The sequence below is a fragment of the Peromyscus californicus genome, unplaced genomic scaffold, assembly GCF_007827085.1.
Source record: "Peromyscus californicus insignis strain IS unplaced genomic scaffold, ASM782708v3 Scaffold_18__1_contigs__length_77618521, whole genome shotgun sequence".
Classification (NCBI taxonomy): domain Eukaryota; kingdom Metazoa; phylum Chordata; class Mammalia; order Rodentia; family Cricetidae; genus Peromyscus; species Peromyscus californicus.
Genome location: NW_026294480.1, coordinates 12883925 through 12897061, shown reverse-complemented (window position 1 = coordinate 12897061; position 13137 = coordinate 12883925). Strand labels below are relative to the sequence as shown.

At 43.1% G+C, this 13137-nt stretch overlaps 1 protein-coding gene across 1 annotated transcript in view; it reads right to left on the bottom strand.

The window, feature by feature from the left end:
• Positions 1 to 12670, bottom strand: part of Fbxl7 (F-box and leucine rich repeat protein 7) — a 377007-nt gene extending 364337 nt beyond the window's left edge. Inside the window, exon 1 of the mRNA XM_052743049.1 lies at positions 12148 to 12670. Coding sequence (XP_052599009.1) covers positions 12148 to 12184 — 37 coding nt within the window. The 5' untranslated portion in view covers positions 12185 to 12670. The remainder of the gene's footprint in view (positions 1 to 12147) is intronic.
• Between the last annotated feature and the right edge of the window lie 467 nt (positions 12671 to 13137).

The following is a 13137-nucleotide window of genomic DNA, read 5'->3' as shown; positions in this document are numbered from 1 at the left end:
TGGCATTTGAAATCTACCTTAAGTATGCAGGCCCATTTTTCACAGCAGAAAATTCTCATCTCCATACTGCATTTGGCGCTCAGCAACCCCATGATTAAATGAGATTTGCAAGCAGCAACATAGGGACTTCGACATTTACAATGAATACGATTATTCACTTAGTTGTATCTTTATTACCCATGCTCCCCCTTGTGAGGCAATTTTCCTTATTGGAAGTAAAGCAATCTCAACCAAAGCACTTAAAAATTATCCTTTTCCTGTTTTTATTAGCTGGTATCAAAGAAATGACTATTTGAAGCACAACCAACAGGAGGGAATTGGTTTTTTTATTGCTCAGTTCACATTGTTACAGCTTTAGGAGTGGAGAAAAGACTCCCCAGGGAAATAGTGTCTCTCCAAACACGCTTTCGGGGTAATCAACAGGAAAAGTCTTCCAAAGGGAAGAAAACAGAGAAAAATATTAAAACATAATTAAATAAGCAAAGTATAAGAAAAATAAAACTTAAGAAAAGAAGCTGTTCAAGACAGAAATGGCACTGCTTAAAATTATTTGCAGAATAATATGCAGAATATACATTATCCCAAGGGGGCTATGTCACTCTTGCTGATCAATTTTAACAGCTGCTAGTCTTTAAAATCAAAACCCAAGGAATGAGTGAGCTCAGTGGGTAAAGGTACTTGCTGCCAAGCCTAAAATCCACCTGAGTTTGATCCCCAGAATCTACACAGTAGGAAGAGAAAGCCAATTCCAGCAGGTTGTTCACCTCCACACATACAAAGTAGCACACATACACACACACACACACACACACACACACACACACACACACACACACACACACAAATAAATAAATGTAAAAAAAACTAATCAAAACCTGGTGAGTGGAGTAGGGAGATGGTTTAGTGGGTAAAGTACTTTTTCTACAAGTCTAAGAGCCAGAATTTGGCTCCCCAGCTCACACATAAATGTGAGAGAAGCGTGATGCCCCACCTGTAATTACAGACAGAGCACACTGGACAGAAACATAGAGAAAGCTGGCTCAATAGACTAGCAAAATAGATGGGCTCTAAGTTCAAGTGAGAGATCCTGCCTCAATATATAAGGTGGAGAGCTACTGAAGGACATACCAAAGTCAACTTCTAGCCTATACAAGTGTGTGTGTGTGTGTGTTTGTGTGTATATATATATATAGGCTTTCAAAAGATAAAATAAAATGAAATGGAGAACAGTAGCAAGCACTAAACATCCCCCTATGAATATATGTATGTATACACCAGCACTTCAAATCAAATGTCAGTCGGGCTCGGTGCCATGCATAAGAAAGTCCCCAGCCCACTATTGAGACATTCAGTAAACAAACAAAGCACGATGGTCAGATTGATGTCTGGCCTCCACCGTGCAGAAAACTGTCCTAATGTAACAATGCATATCCTTTACCCCAGGTTTCTTTCTTCAAGGCCCATGTGCTGGCCCATTTCATTATTCTTTAGTATGGAGTTTCCATAATTTATAGGAAAGAAGTATGTACACACAAGACCTGAATAAGTTCATACCAGACAAAATCCCAGCACAAAGAAGGGAAGGTGGACACAAAGTCCTACCCTAACCAAGAAAGCTGTTTGCAAGAGCTTGTGGGAAAGGGGAAATCAGTTTTTTCCAATAGAGTGTCACTGGGTATATCAACCACACTCCAGGGCAAACTCATGCCCAAAAGTAGATGGCCAGTACAAAAACAAATACCATGGGTTTTTTTGTTTGTTTATCTGGTTGATTGGTTGGTTTATTGGTGTTTGTTGTTTTGTCCCTTGTTTGTGGGGACTTAGAGAGAGAGAGAGAGAGAGAGAGAGAGAGAGAGAGAGAGAGAGAGAGAGAAATAACATTATGATGAGCAGATAAGATCTGGGATGAGTTGGATGTAGGAAAAGAATATGATCAAACAACATTGTACATAATTTTTAATAAATTTTTAACACTAGGAGAACATGGCCCACCAGATCAACTAAGTAGAATTCATACGGGCTTACAGAGACTGAAGCAGCAAGCACAGGGCCTACATGGGTCTGCATCAGGTCCTCTGTCTTATGTTATGTCTGTTAGCTTGGTGTTTTGGTGGGACTGCTAACAGTGGGAACAGTTGATCTCTGACTCGTTTACTTGCTCTTGAGACTCTTTTCTTCCTATTGGGTTGCCTCCTTCAACTTTCACAGAGGGTTTTCTCCTTGTCTTACTGTATCTTGTTTTGTCCTGTTTGGCTATAGTCTCTTGGGGGCCTGTTCTTTTCTGAAGAGAAAATAGAGGAGAAATTGGTCTGGGGGAGAAGGGAGGTGGGAGGGAGATAAGAGGGGTGGAGGGAGGGGAAACTGTGGTTGGGGTGTGTTTTATGAGAGAGGAATCTATTTTCAATGAAAAAAGTAAAGTTCCATACTATAATAATTTCAAAGATATTATTAAAGAACATTATGTTGAAAGGAACTGTTTTTGTATGTGTGGTATGAGGAACTGAACTAAGAGCCTTGTATATCCTAGGCGAAGGTTATACTGCTGAACTACACAGGCAGGGCAATTTACTTCTTAAGGGCAAAATGTCCAAGGTGAAGAAAGGTTCACAGAAAATGTGATAGGACTGTTCATGGTATTTTTGGAGCAAAACAGATAGACTATTGCTCTAGATTTATCTTCATTTACTCACTGAACAAACTCTAAAGACTACTTTGTGAGTAGGGGTGTATTCACCTGGGATTAAGGGCATGGTAGCATGAACAATGAGTAAACACTAGAGACAAAGAAAAAATCAGGAAAACAGAGTTTAAGCTAGAAGACAGTGAGGCAGTATCCCTTGGAATGGTGCTATCTCATAGCAACTAAAGGAGAACAGTGGTATAAATGACCGTATACTAAATTTAGCATCAGAATGACCCCATTTAATCTTCATTGTCAAATGAAGGCAAAGTATTTAATCTCCTAAGGCCTTAGTTTCCTTGCCTGAAACCTTGAGAGCATGGTAGACACAGTCCCTGTGATGTAAAATGGTATTAATGTCTGAAATCCTTTATAGTTTACAAAGAAATTTCACAGACATAATGATGAAGAAGCCTCCCAGGGCTGGCAAAACAGAAGGGCAAGCTCTCAAATATATGTCAGGATAAATCCCCATATTAAATGCTACTTAAGAGTCTGTAGCTTTTAAGCCAGAGGGAAATATAAGAGATGAATTCCACAGTATTTACAGAGGAAAGAAAATCATGCACGTTTCTTGGTCTTCTGTTGGCTGTTATTTTATAAGCAGATCCAAAGGTCATCCCAAGTAGAGGGCTATCTCAGAACAAAGATCAGTTAAAATTAATCATGCTCTGGGGAAGCAGAGGACAGCTTCTCTGCTTCACACTCTGCAGACTCCAAGGAACATGCTAATTATTTTATATGCTAACATTATTAGATACTAGATAGCCTACCCATTTGTCAGCAGATTGTTACCTAATGAGCAGTTAATCTGCCCTTTGGAGAGCCGCACAAAGTTGGATAAACGCCTCCTTCAGAACGTGCCTTTCATTTTTGACCGGCTCTGCCACAAGACCATCGCTCTTTATCCCACGCGGCTACTTCTGAGTCACCGAGTCTTTGACATAGCAAGTAAAACAAGACTGAAAAGTGTTCTGGCTGACACCCAAACAGCAAGACCACGAGCACGGTGAGGTAAGCAGGGGCTCTAGAGCAGCCCTGGGTTCCAGGCATGGGGCCACCAATCCGTTGCCGGCTGTGTACCCAGGATGGACAACTGCCAAGCCTGTATGTTGCAACTATGAAGCGGGAATATGAGTGTCTGAGAACTACAGAATGGTTGCACCATGTGCTTAGAGAAGGTCATGGTGACTAGTAAGTACCCAGTAACTGTTATCTAGTTTCTTTAATTATCTATTTATTTACTTACTTATTTTGAGAAAGAATCTTGTTCCATAGTTACTACTAGCCTGGAATTCACCATGCATCCCTGGCTGGCCTTGAACTCTCGTCCATCCTTCTGTTTTAGCTTATCAAGGGCTAAGATTACAAGTAGGCAATATCATGGCCAGATTTTAAATACTATTAAAACAATGACTAAACTATAGTAAACTTAGCAATACCCACACCCGCCATATATTTATTAGTAATCATATTGTTTGTAAGTGACATTTTTCTAAGTAAGAAAAACTAAGTGAGCACAAATTATATTGTCAATATTAGAGGCAATTAATGTTCTGATTCCTCACAACTTCATTTTGTTGTCTTCTTCACTCATTTCACTAAATGGTTTTTCTTCTTCTCTACCATTTTTTCTCTTCTCATCAACTATGAACATAACTGACAGTTGGAATGGGTAAGGCCTTTCCTTGATCATGGACTTGGCCACGCTGTTCCCCGGATGTGACCCAAGAATCCAGCTAAACCAAAACGTTCAAGTACATACGTAAGCCAACTTTGCTGACTTCATCACCTTGCCAAAAAGTGGCTTACATGCAGCAAAAAGGTCAATCCACAAGTATAAGAGAAATGCTTGAGATTTTTTTCTAGAACTTCTGGTTGTCTTTCCACTGCTACATCTGCTCGGAAAGTGCAGCACAGGAATTTACCACAGAAAGGGTAGCAAACAAAAAAAAAATGTTTTAATAACATTTCTACACATTGCTCAAGGCTTCTAAAGTTACAATTATGAGTTCATGCAGTGTGAACAACTGTTTTTCATTAGTTACTGGTTGAAGAATGTAAATAGGAATTGGTAGAATGAGCCCGTCAAACGCACAACCTAATAGAGATTTACAGCTCCAGGAACAGTCCACCACACTTCAACCATGGAGCAGACAAAACGTTGACCATGTGTTTATATTTCATTACCGAGGAAAATTCAGAGCTGGCTAGTGATTATTCATGTCAAGAGTTTTACATCTATACCTCTTTGGGGTATTAACTAGTGCACTTTGGAAGTCTCCGCTCTGAGGCTACCCTTTGCCTTCATTGCCACACACGGACTTGGGAAGCTCCCAGGCTGGCCAGGCATCTCTGCCCCTTCACTGAAGCCTGTCAAGGTTCTCACTTATATGGAACCCACAGGAATCACTGACTATGAACCAACTCATTTGAGAAATGAAACAAGATTTGGGGGATAAGAGAGGAAACAATGTCTCCATGTTTAAGAATACAAGTTGCTGTTTCAGAGAACTCAAGTTTAATTCCCAACACCCATGTCAGGGGGCTCAAAACTGCCAGTAACTCTGGCTCCAGGTGATCTGACGCCCTGCTCTGATGTCCAGGGGCATTGTATGCACACACACACACACACACACACACACACACACACACACACACACCCCTTTCATTAAAAAAAAAACTTTCTTTAGAAATCATAAGGTATCACTCCTCCAAGCAAGCAGTTTTGTTTTGACATTTATTTCTAGAAAACATACACATCCTTTAGGCGTTTCAGGGTGTGTAGACACATGTAAAGGCTGTCACAATGAAGAGAGCATCTTAATTCTTGGTGTACATCCAACTTACCACTTACTCACATCTAGTCTATTTGAAAGATAAAGTCCTTCTGTGCATCTGCACTTGCTCACCTGTCTGGCTACTAGTTTAGAGGTCGTTTAAATGTATTGTGTCCCCTGGAGGTTCCACATGTTGAAATTTGATCCTTATTACCAGGTATTAAGAGAGTAGATGCTTAATCTGATTATGTTGTTCGAAGGTGGGGCCTCTGTGAAGAAATCAGAAGAGATTGGTTCATACAGCCCCCTAGACCTAAGTCCTAGAGGCTTTAGAGAGAGACATGAGCATGTTCTTACACCACATCACTTAGCTCTCGTTATGAGGCACTCTGCAGAAGGACCACCACTAGACGGCAAGGCAACTGTGAACTCAATATACTCCCTCTCCTCATAAGCACCTAGCCACAGGTGTTTCATTTAATATCAAAACAGGAGCCAAAAAGACTGACCCCTGTGTGTATCTTCTCTAGAATACGAACTTCCTTGGACCAAGTCTTATCCCACTGAGAGATCAGTAAGATCAGCAAAAGGTCCCAATTCCTAAACTAAACAAGAACAAACCAGCTTCACTTCAGGGCAAGTTTGACTGATGCTGATTTTCCTCTTACCATGTAGGAGGAAAAAGGGCTGCCCTGGTGTCTCCCAGAAGTTACCAGCTGAAGCTTCTCACAGCTTCTGGAAGGGCATGCCTTCCCTGTCATTCTAGCCAGTTGGTAGCTTCTGATTAAATGCTAGCAATTGATAATACCAACTTTAAAGTCACATATACAAGGGCAAACATTGACTTGAGATGTTGAACATGAATACAATCAAAAGACCTGATTTACATTTAGAAGTTCCCCGTGTCCTGTGGTAATAAAAAAAAGTAACAATAACACTATAAGGAGAGGGAGTCAGGATCTATGCTTACACAGAGACTAAGAAGTCATTTATCAAACCCGATTTCCATGTAGGAGGATAGACTCCAGAGAAGGCAGGGGAATAAAAACAATCAGTAAATAAATAATATGTATATATTTTGATAGATACACTTGTTGGGCTATCTATATGTATATATATACATATATATGATACACACACACACACACACACACACACACACACACACACACACATATATATATATAAAACAAAAATTTACCCAGAAAGGGTGAAAGGAAGCTTTTTAAAAAATATGTTAATTAGAACAAGGGAATCCGTGGCTGATATGTAGAACTGAATTGTATTGTAAAATAAAATAAAATAAAATTTTAAAAAAATTAATAACAAAATATGTTAATTGATATAGATTTATATCACTTCCCCCTCCAGCCCCTCCCACATAGCTCTCTCAGGCCTGCACAAGCTGATAGTCTTTTTTTAGAATTATTATTACATACATATGTGTATATATGACAAATGTCTAAATACAACCTAGTGTGTCCATCTGTGTTGTTTGTGCAAATATGGTTTCAGAGCTGACCAGTCTGCACTGGACAACCAATAAGATGGTTCTTCCTCCTCCCAGATCTATCAGACATAAATGCATGTGGCAGAATCTCTTGCTAGAGAACTGACTCAAAACTCTCTGTACCACACCCTTCATTGTGATCACCTTGCAAGGCGAGGATCCTCCAGCCTCCTAGGCAAGTCAGCTTCAACTATTGCACGGGGCTTCTTTCATAAGAGTCAAACCTAACTCCCTACAACTTACATACATTGTAAACACCCCCAGAAGCTCGAACAGCCAACCAAAACCCAGAGGTGACACAGCAAAGACAGGACAGAGGAGGGGCAATTCTTAATGACTCAATTCAAAATTCGTTCTGTTCAAGTGGCAGAGGGAGTTAAAACAGAGCTGAGGCTTGGTTCCCAACGTGGAAAGAAAGCCGCCTCTCCTTTCAGACCTTTATTTTGAGTGTTCAAAAAAAGATCTCCAATTCTCCGAAGCTGCTCACCACCAGACCAAGTGTGGAACTGCCAGCAGCACAGTAAAGATGCTTTAATTTTAACCAAACACTGGAACACTATCCTTTATCTTCTGATCTGCATCACAATGGAATTATTTGCCTCAGGCAAAGGATGAAAACCTGCTTCTATCTGCAGAGTTATGCTGATATTTACAGTATGTCCAGGTCAACATTCACAATTCTGATATGCAGCCCAAGAAAAAGAAGACAGAACTTTAGAGGAATGCACAAGTAGATGAAACCTATTACACCACGAATCTTGAGAAATTCTCCATCCAGTGGTCAGACTGTAGCAGCTACTATACAGGACTGACAGTGAGTGTTATACTCTCAGTAGACTCAAAGATGCGGATGCCCATAGACTCCCAAAATATAGCTTTTGAAACTTTAATTGCGATATGTTAGTATTAGGAAGTGAATCCAGTGTGCATATGTGAAGGCCAAAATCCTCATGGACAGAATTTTCGTACTTTTAACAGTCCAGATAGCTAGCTAAACCTGTTTCCTCAGTGGCCTTGCCAGGACACAGGTAGAAGTGAGCATCGACAGCCTCCATGAGCGGTTCTCACCAGAACCTAGGCATGGAGACGGGCTAGCTGCTCTCTGACTTTCAGGTTCTAAAACTGTGAGAAACAACTTTTCAAAGCTTATAGTCTACCCAGGATATCACATTTGGTTAGAGAGTTTCAGCGGATGGAAACAAGGCAGCAATTTTAAAGAGCAATAGTCTACCTGGATCTCCAAAACTCCATATCCAACTTCCTGTAAATCTTGGTATGAATTCCAACTTTCCAATGAGGCCACACAGTGACTAAAACTATATCTTATCTTAGCCTGCCAAATTTCTCATTAAGAGACTTTATAGCCCCTTGCAGCATACCATATGGTTTCTCTGTTACCTGTCCTTCTTTGTGTCCTTTGTAACAATGCACACAAGGTCCTAAGAGCTCCTGGCACACAGTGGCAAGGAAAATATCTATTAGCTGACAAAATCAATGACTCTGGAATTGGCCAGTATTACTGTAGGAAAGAGACATAGGAAACCCTGCCCTATAGGATGACTTTGTGGATAAAGGGAGACAGTGCATGCCAGGTGCTTACAATCAAGAACAGATACAGTAGACTTTGGCAAGTGCTAATTGCCATTACTGTTATTTCAAGATTTCCCAGGTGGTGATGGATCTGTGATGACTTACACTCTCAAGCAACTGGCTCTCCTCATCTGAGATGGTAAAAAAGGCCCTACTAGACCCAAAAGCTACCAGGGGTCAAGCCCCATGGCTGTGACCTCTCCAGCTCCAATTCAACAAGACCTAGGGCTTTGCAAAGGAGCTGTTAACAGGGGGAGTGCTACTGCCTTTGACCTGTAGACACAGAATAAACATAACACCAAAGCCTTAAAAGGCAGAGAAGGCAGCTCCCCTCTTCCTACTTGAACTGAGATTTGTTTATTTGGCTTAACTGAAGTCAAAGCTAATGGTTCTAATGCCTTTGAATCCCCCCAACTCATCCTTCATATTTTTCTCTGCATAGGCTGTAAGTTATACTTTTTGAAACCAGATAAAGAACAAAAATAATGGTCTCTCATGAAAGAATTTACCAGAACATACTAATCATTTAGACATTGGCTTATGTTTCTAGAAAGCTAAAGATTAAGGATGTAAGTTTTTCCCCCAGGAGCAAAATCCAAGGCCAGCCTAAAGGCAGAGTATTAATCTGAATGTTCACTAAGAATTTAGGGAAATAAAACACTCTGAAATCACTCATTATGGATTCACAGATATCTTTGATCTCAAAAAAGAAGAGAAGACTTAGGTACCAGAATTAGAAGGACAAGTGGGAATAAGTGAGCAATATTGAGGAGAAAGGGGGTTGGTATTTATTGATTTCTTAGCAGTTAAGTCTTCACTTGCCTATTAGTTTTAATAGGTCTTCACAAGGCTAACCCTCTCCAAGTGGCCCATTAGAAGACATTAAGAAAGCAAAATGAAATAAATGGCCGTCGACTTAGCGAAGAGATAATGGCAAATCTTGCTACTGAGAACCACTCTCTTCACTTTGGAAAAGACCCCAGGAGGTGAAGTTGGAATCAAGCTCCAAATTCCCAAGTGGATGCTCTGTTTTCTCACGAGAAGATCTAAAAACTGTAATGCACACAGTATATGATGAGTGTGTAGTTCCACGAGGAACTCCAAACTCCAGTTTCTGACAGTCTTCCAGGCAATGTTAACCCCACCTACCCTTGGATCACAGCAAGGTGGAAGGTGCTGTCCCGCTGCACCTGTTAAGGTAGCCTTACAAAGACCTTTAAAGACGTATAATGTATTTCCCAAGAGAAAGTAAGATTATCCATAAAATACTCACAATTAAAAATTTTAATAATTCAATGATATTTGCAATATCCAGAGGCTGTACATACTGTCAACTGTCAGGAATTATAGAAATATAGACCTGTAGTTTTGAAGCATACACAAACATCACTGATATATATTTGAACAAACATAGTCTACACAGTCTACGTATAAACACTCTTTGTGTTTGACGTGTATTATACCTCAGGTGCACTGAATCCAGAAAACTGCCTTGATTCTGTCTTCTCTGATAACAGATAAAATTAGTAGGTACAGTTTTCACTTTCTTTTGAATTTGATACTTTGGATAAGTAAGATGCCACAATCATATTATAAGAGGCATCTCTGTGCAGGTTTATATCATGCCACAATACAGGTTTATTTAATATAACCTAATTATAAATAAAACCTTATTTAGAAGGGGCCACAGTATAACAGAGAGGAAGGAAAAGGAGGGGGAGGTCTGAGGTCATGTTACTTGGGGTTTCTCTGTTTTCTTTCTCGTCTATCACAGAGGAATCTTGACTCATCTGAAATTACTTGATGAAAACTAAACACAGTGTGACTCTCCAGCCAAAACTCACAAACATTCCGATTGGTCTCATCTGATCAGCTGAGCCCGAGGTTCCCCTCCCCCCTTTTATTCCTATAAGAAGTCTACAGTGTATCTAAATCTGATCCCAGAAAAACTTGACTTGCACCGAAGTGAAAACGCAGAGGTAGCATTTACGGGTAACAGCTGGAGAACATTAGTTCCCTGTCTCTCCCTTTTTCTCCCAAGGGTTGAAAATTCTGCTGTTCAGACAGGAAGTCGTCATATACCACACACTGTATGATACAATGATATGCCGAGATGTAAGAACACATTACAGAGGATTAGGAGAGCCCTGCAATGGTTTAGTTGGAGAAGCAGAGTAAGGACTCTTGTACTTCTCTGACCATGCTCCCTCCACCCTCCCCCCCATCAAACACACGGCTGACAGGTACCCTGACAGTTACTGAACACCTTTTGATGACTCAAAGTGAAGAGGCTTCATTGTTCCTCTCTCCACACATTTTAAAAACATTAACTTGAATACCTTTGGAGAGCTGAGTGGCCAAGGTTCTCCAATAATCTTTTCTGGCACACTGTCACACTTGCTGTCTAAAAAGACTTTTTTTTTTCCAAAATATTTCTCTCATGTATCTGCCCAGGACAAGAATATGATTATATGCATATATATGCACAAGTACATCTGTGTATGTAGAAAATATATACGTATACATGGAATTCAAAACATGATGGTCTGGAAAGAAAATGATTTTTTAATCGTGTGGATTTTTTTTCCGGGGCTTTGCTTTTAGTATAACTTAACAAAGTTGCTCAGAAATGTACACAGAGACAAACAGGGAGAGACCCCAAGTTTTGAGCAAGCTGATAAGGGCGTCCTCACCACCACATGCTGAATAGCTATTCTGCATTCCTACCAGTCTGCAAGGGCTGGCCCCCTCCTTTGTAATCGCCTGTGCTCTGGGGAAAGGCTGTAAGGCCAAACCCTGTCGTCTCCTCACGCCCTCCAGCCATGTTCACTAGATACAGACCTTAACTCTTGAACTGTAGAACATGTCTTGGCTGTGTGAGTATCAGGGACATGCTGTTAATCACTGGAGTTAAAACACTACCGGTATTATGCAAAGTGGGGGAGGCGGGACTGAAAAGGCAACCCACACATCCATCATCCCTTTAGGAGTAGGCGGAGTTTAAAGTTTCCCCAACTTCCAAGTTCTCACTTGACAGGCAATATTTCTGTGCAATTTCCAGCCCCAAGTAACAGATGGTGCTCTGCCTGTCTTGAGCCTCGAGAGAGCCCAGACAAAGCTCCCAGCCACTCTGTGCCTCGCGGGACCCATAGGTGGTTAGTTTCACGGAGCTGTCAGACCAGGGCAGTTAGCAAAGAATGGAAGCTTAACTTCTTCCAGAAGTTTTTTCCTGGTACGAAGAAGTCCAGGGGACTGAAGCACAAAGGCCTGGGAAAGTTTCACTGCTTCAATTCTCTGCCAAACCGTCACCTACACCAAGGTGCGCAGGGAAGGAAAGTTGAGGCACATGTGTTCAGAAAGAAACACAGCAGAAATGCAACTTGAGCAGTCCTAAAGACAACCTGGAAAATTGCTTAAGGGACCCCGGTGGTGGAAAGGCATCCTCGAGGTACCAGAGATTGATCACGCAGAGCCCAGAGGGAAGACGACAACCCCAATCGCACCAAAGTAGGGTGCGCCTGAGCTGTGAACGAGAGGAAAGGGAGGGGGCGCGATCCTGGAGTCGGGGAGACGTTCGGCCCACTCACCCTCACTGCCGTACTGTTTGCCATTGTTCGCGCCCATCCTGTCGCCGTCATGCCCGCCGTCTCCCTGGACACTGCATAGCTGGGGCGCACCTCCTAGGCGGCGGCGGGGCAGAGGAAAGCGGTCAGGACCGGACCGTTAGCTGCACATGCCCCTTCTGTGGGCCGATCTGGGAGGGGACGGCCCTGCTCTGCGGCGGGAGCGGGGAGTACTAGGTCCTCTCCAGGCACCCACGGGGTGGCAGGCCGGGTCCAGGACAGCCACTGGGGAATCTCAGAATCCGCGCTCCAGGAGCGAGGGAGCTGCGCGACGCAGAGCCCGCGCCCCGGTGCCGCCCCTAGGCTCGCCGCGCCACCGCCGCCGCGGGGTCCCCATGCGCCTCCGCGGTCCCCAGCCGTGCGCGCTGAGCCGCGCCTGCCCCGGGCTGTCCCGCTCCGCCGCTTCCTCCCTGCACCCCCGTGTGTCCGCGGCTTCCCCGGGGAGGGCGCGGCGGCCACTTGTTGCGATGCCCCGAGTGAGCGGAGACTTGTGGCCCGGCGCTGCTCGCCCGCGGGCCGGACTTTTGTTAGCGCCAGGCGCCTCCTCTCGCCGCCCAGCGTCAATCACAGCTGGAGCCCCGGGGAGGAAGGCCGGCCTGGAGATGCGCGGCCTTTTAAAGGGGCAGTGCGCCTTTTCCGGGCTCCGGCTCTCGGCCCCCGGCAGGGCTCCGGCTCTCCGCGCCACTCGAGAACCCTTGGGCGCAAAGGAACGCGAGGAGCGCTGCGTTTTACTATTGTTCTTTTTATAGACTGTGAGCTTCTAGCCGTCCTTCGAATTCCCGAAGAGTTGTCTACAGATACGGCCTATGTGGGGCGTGGGGCGTTTAAAATAAACACGCCATCAGTCTCCGGTTCTGACATATTTCAGGTACCTGTGCTGGCAATCTCAAGTGGCTCCCCGGGTTTGGGGGCTATGAACCCCCAAGCGAGGAATGGAGGAGGGTAGGGAAAACT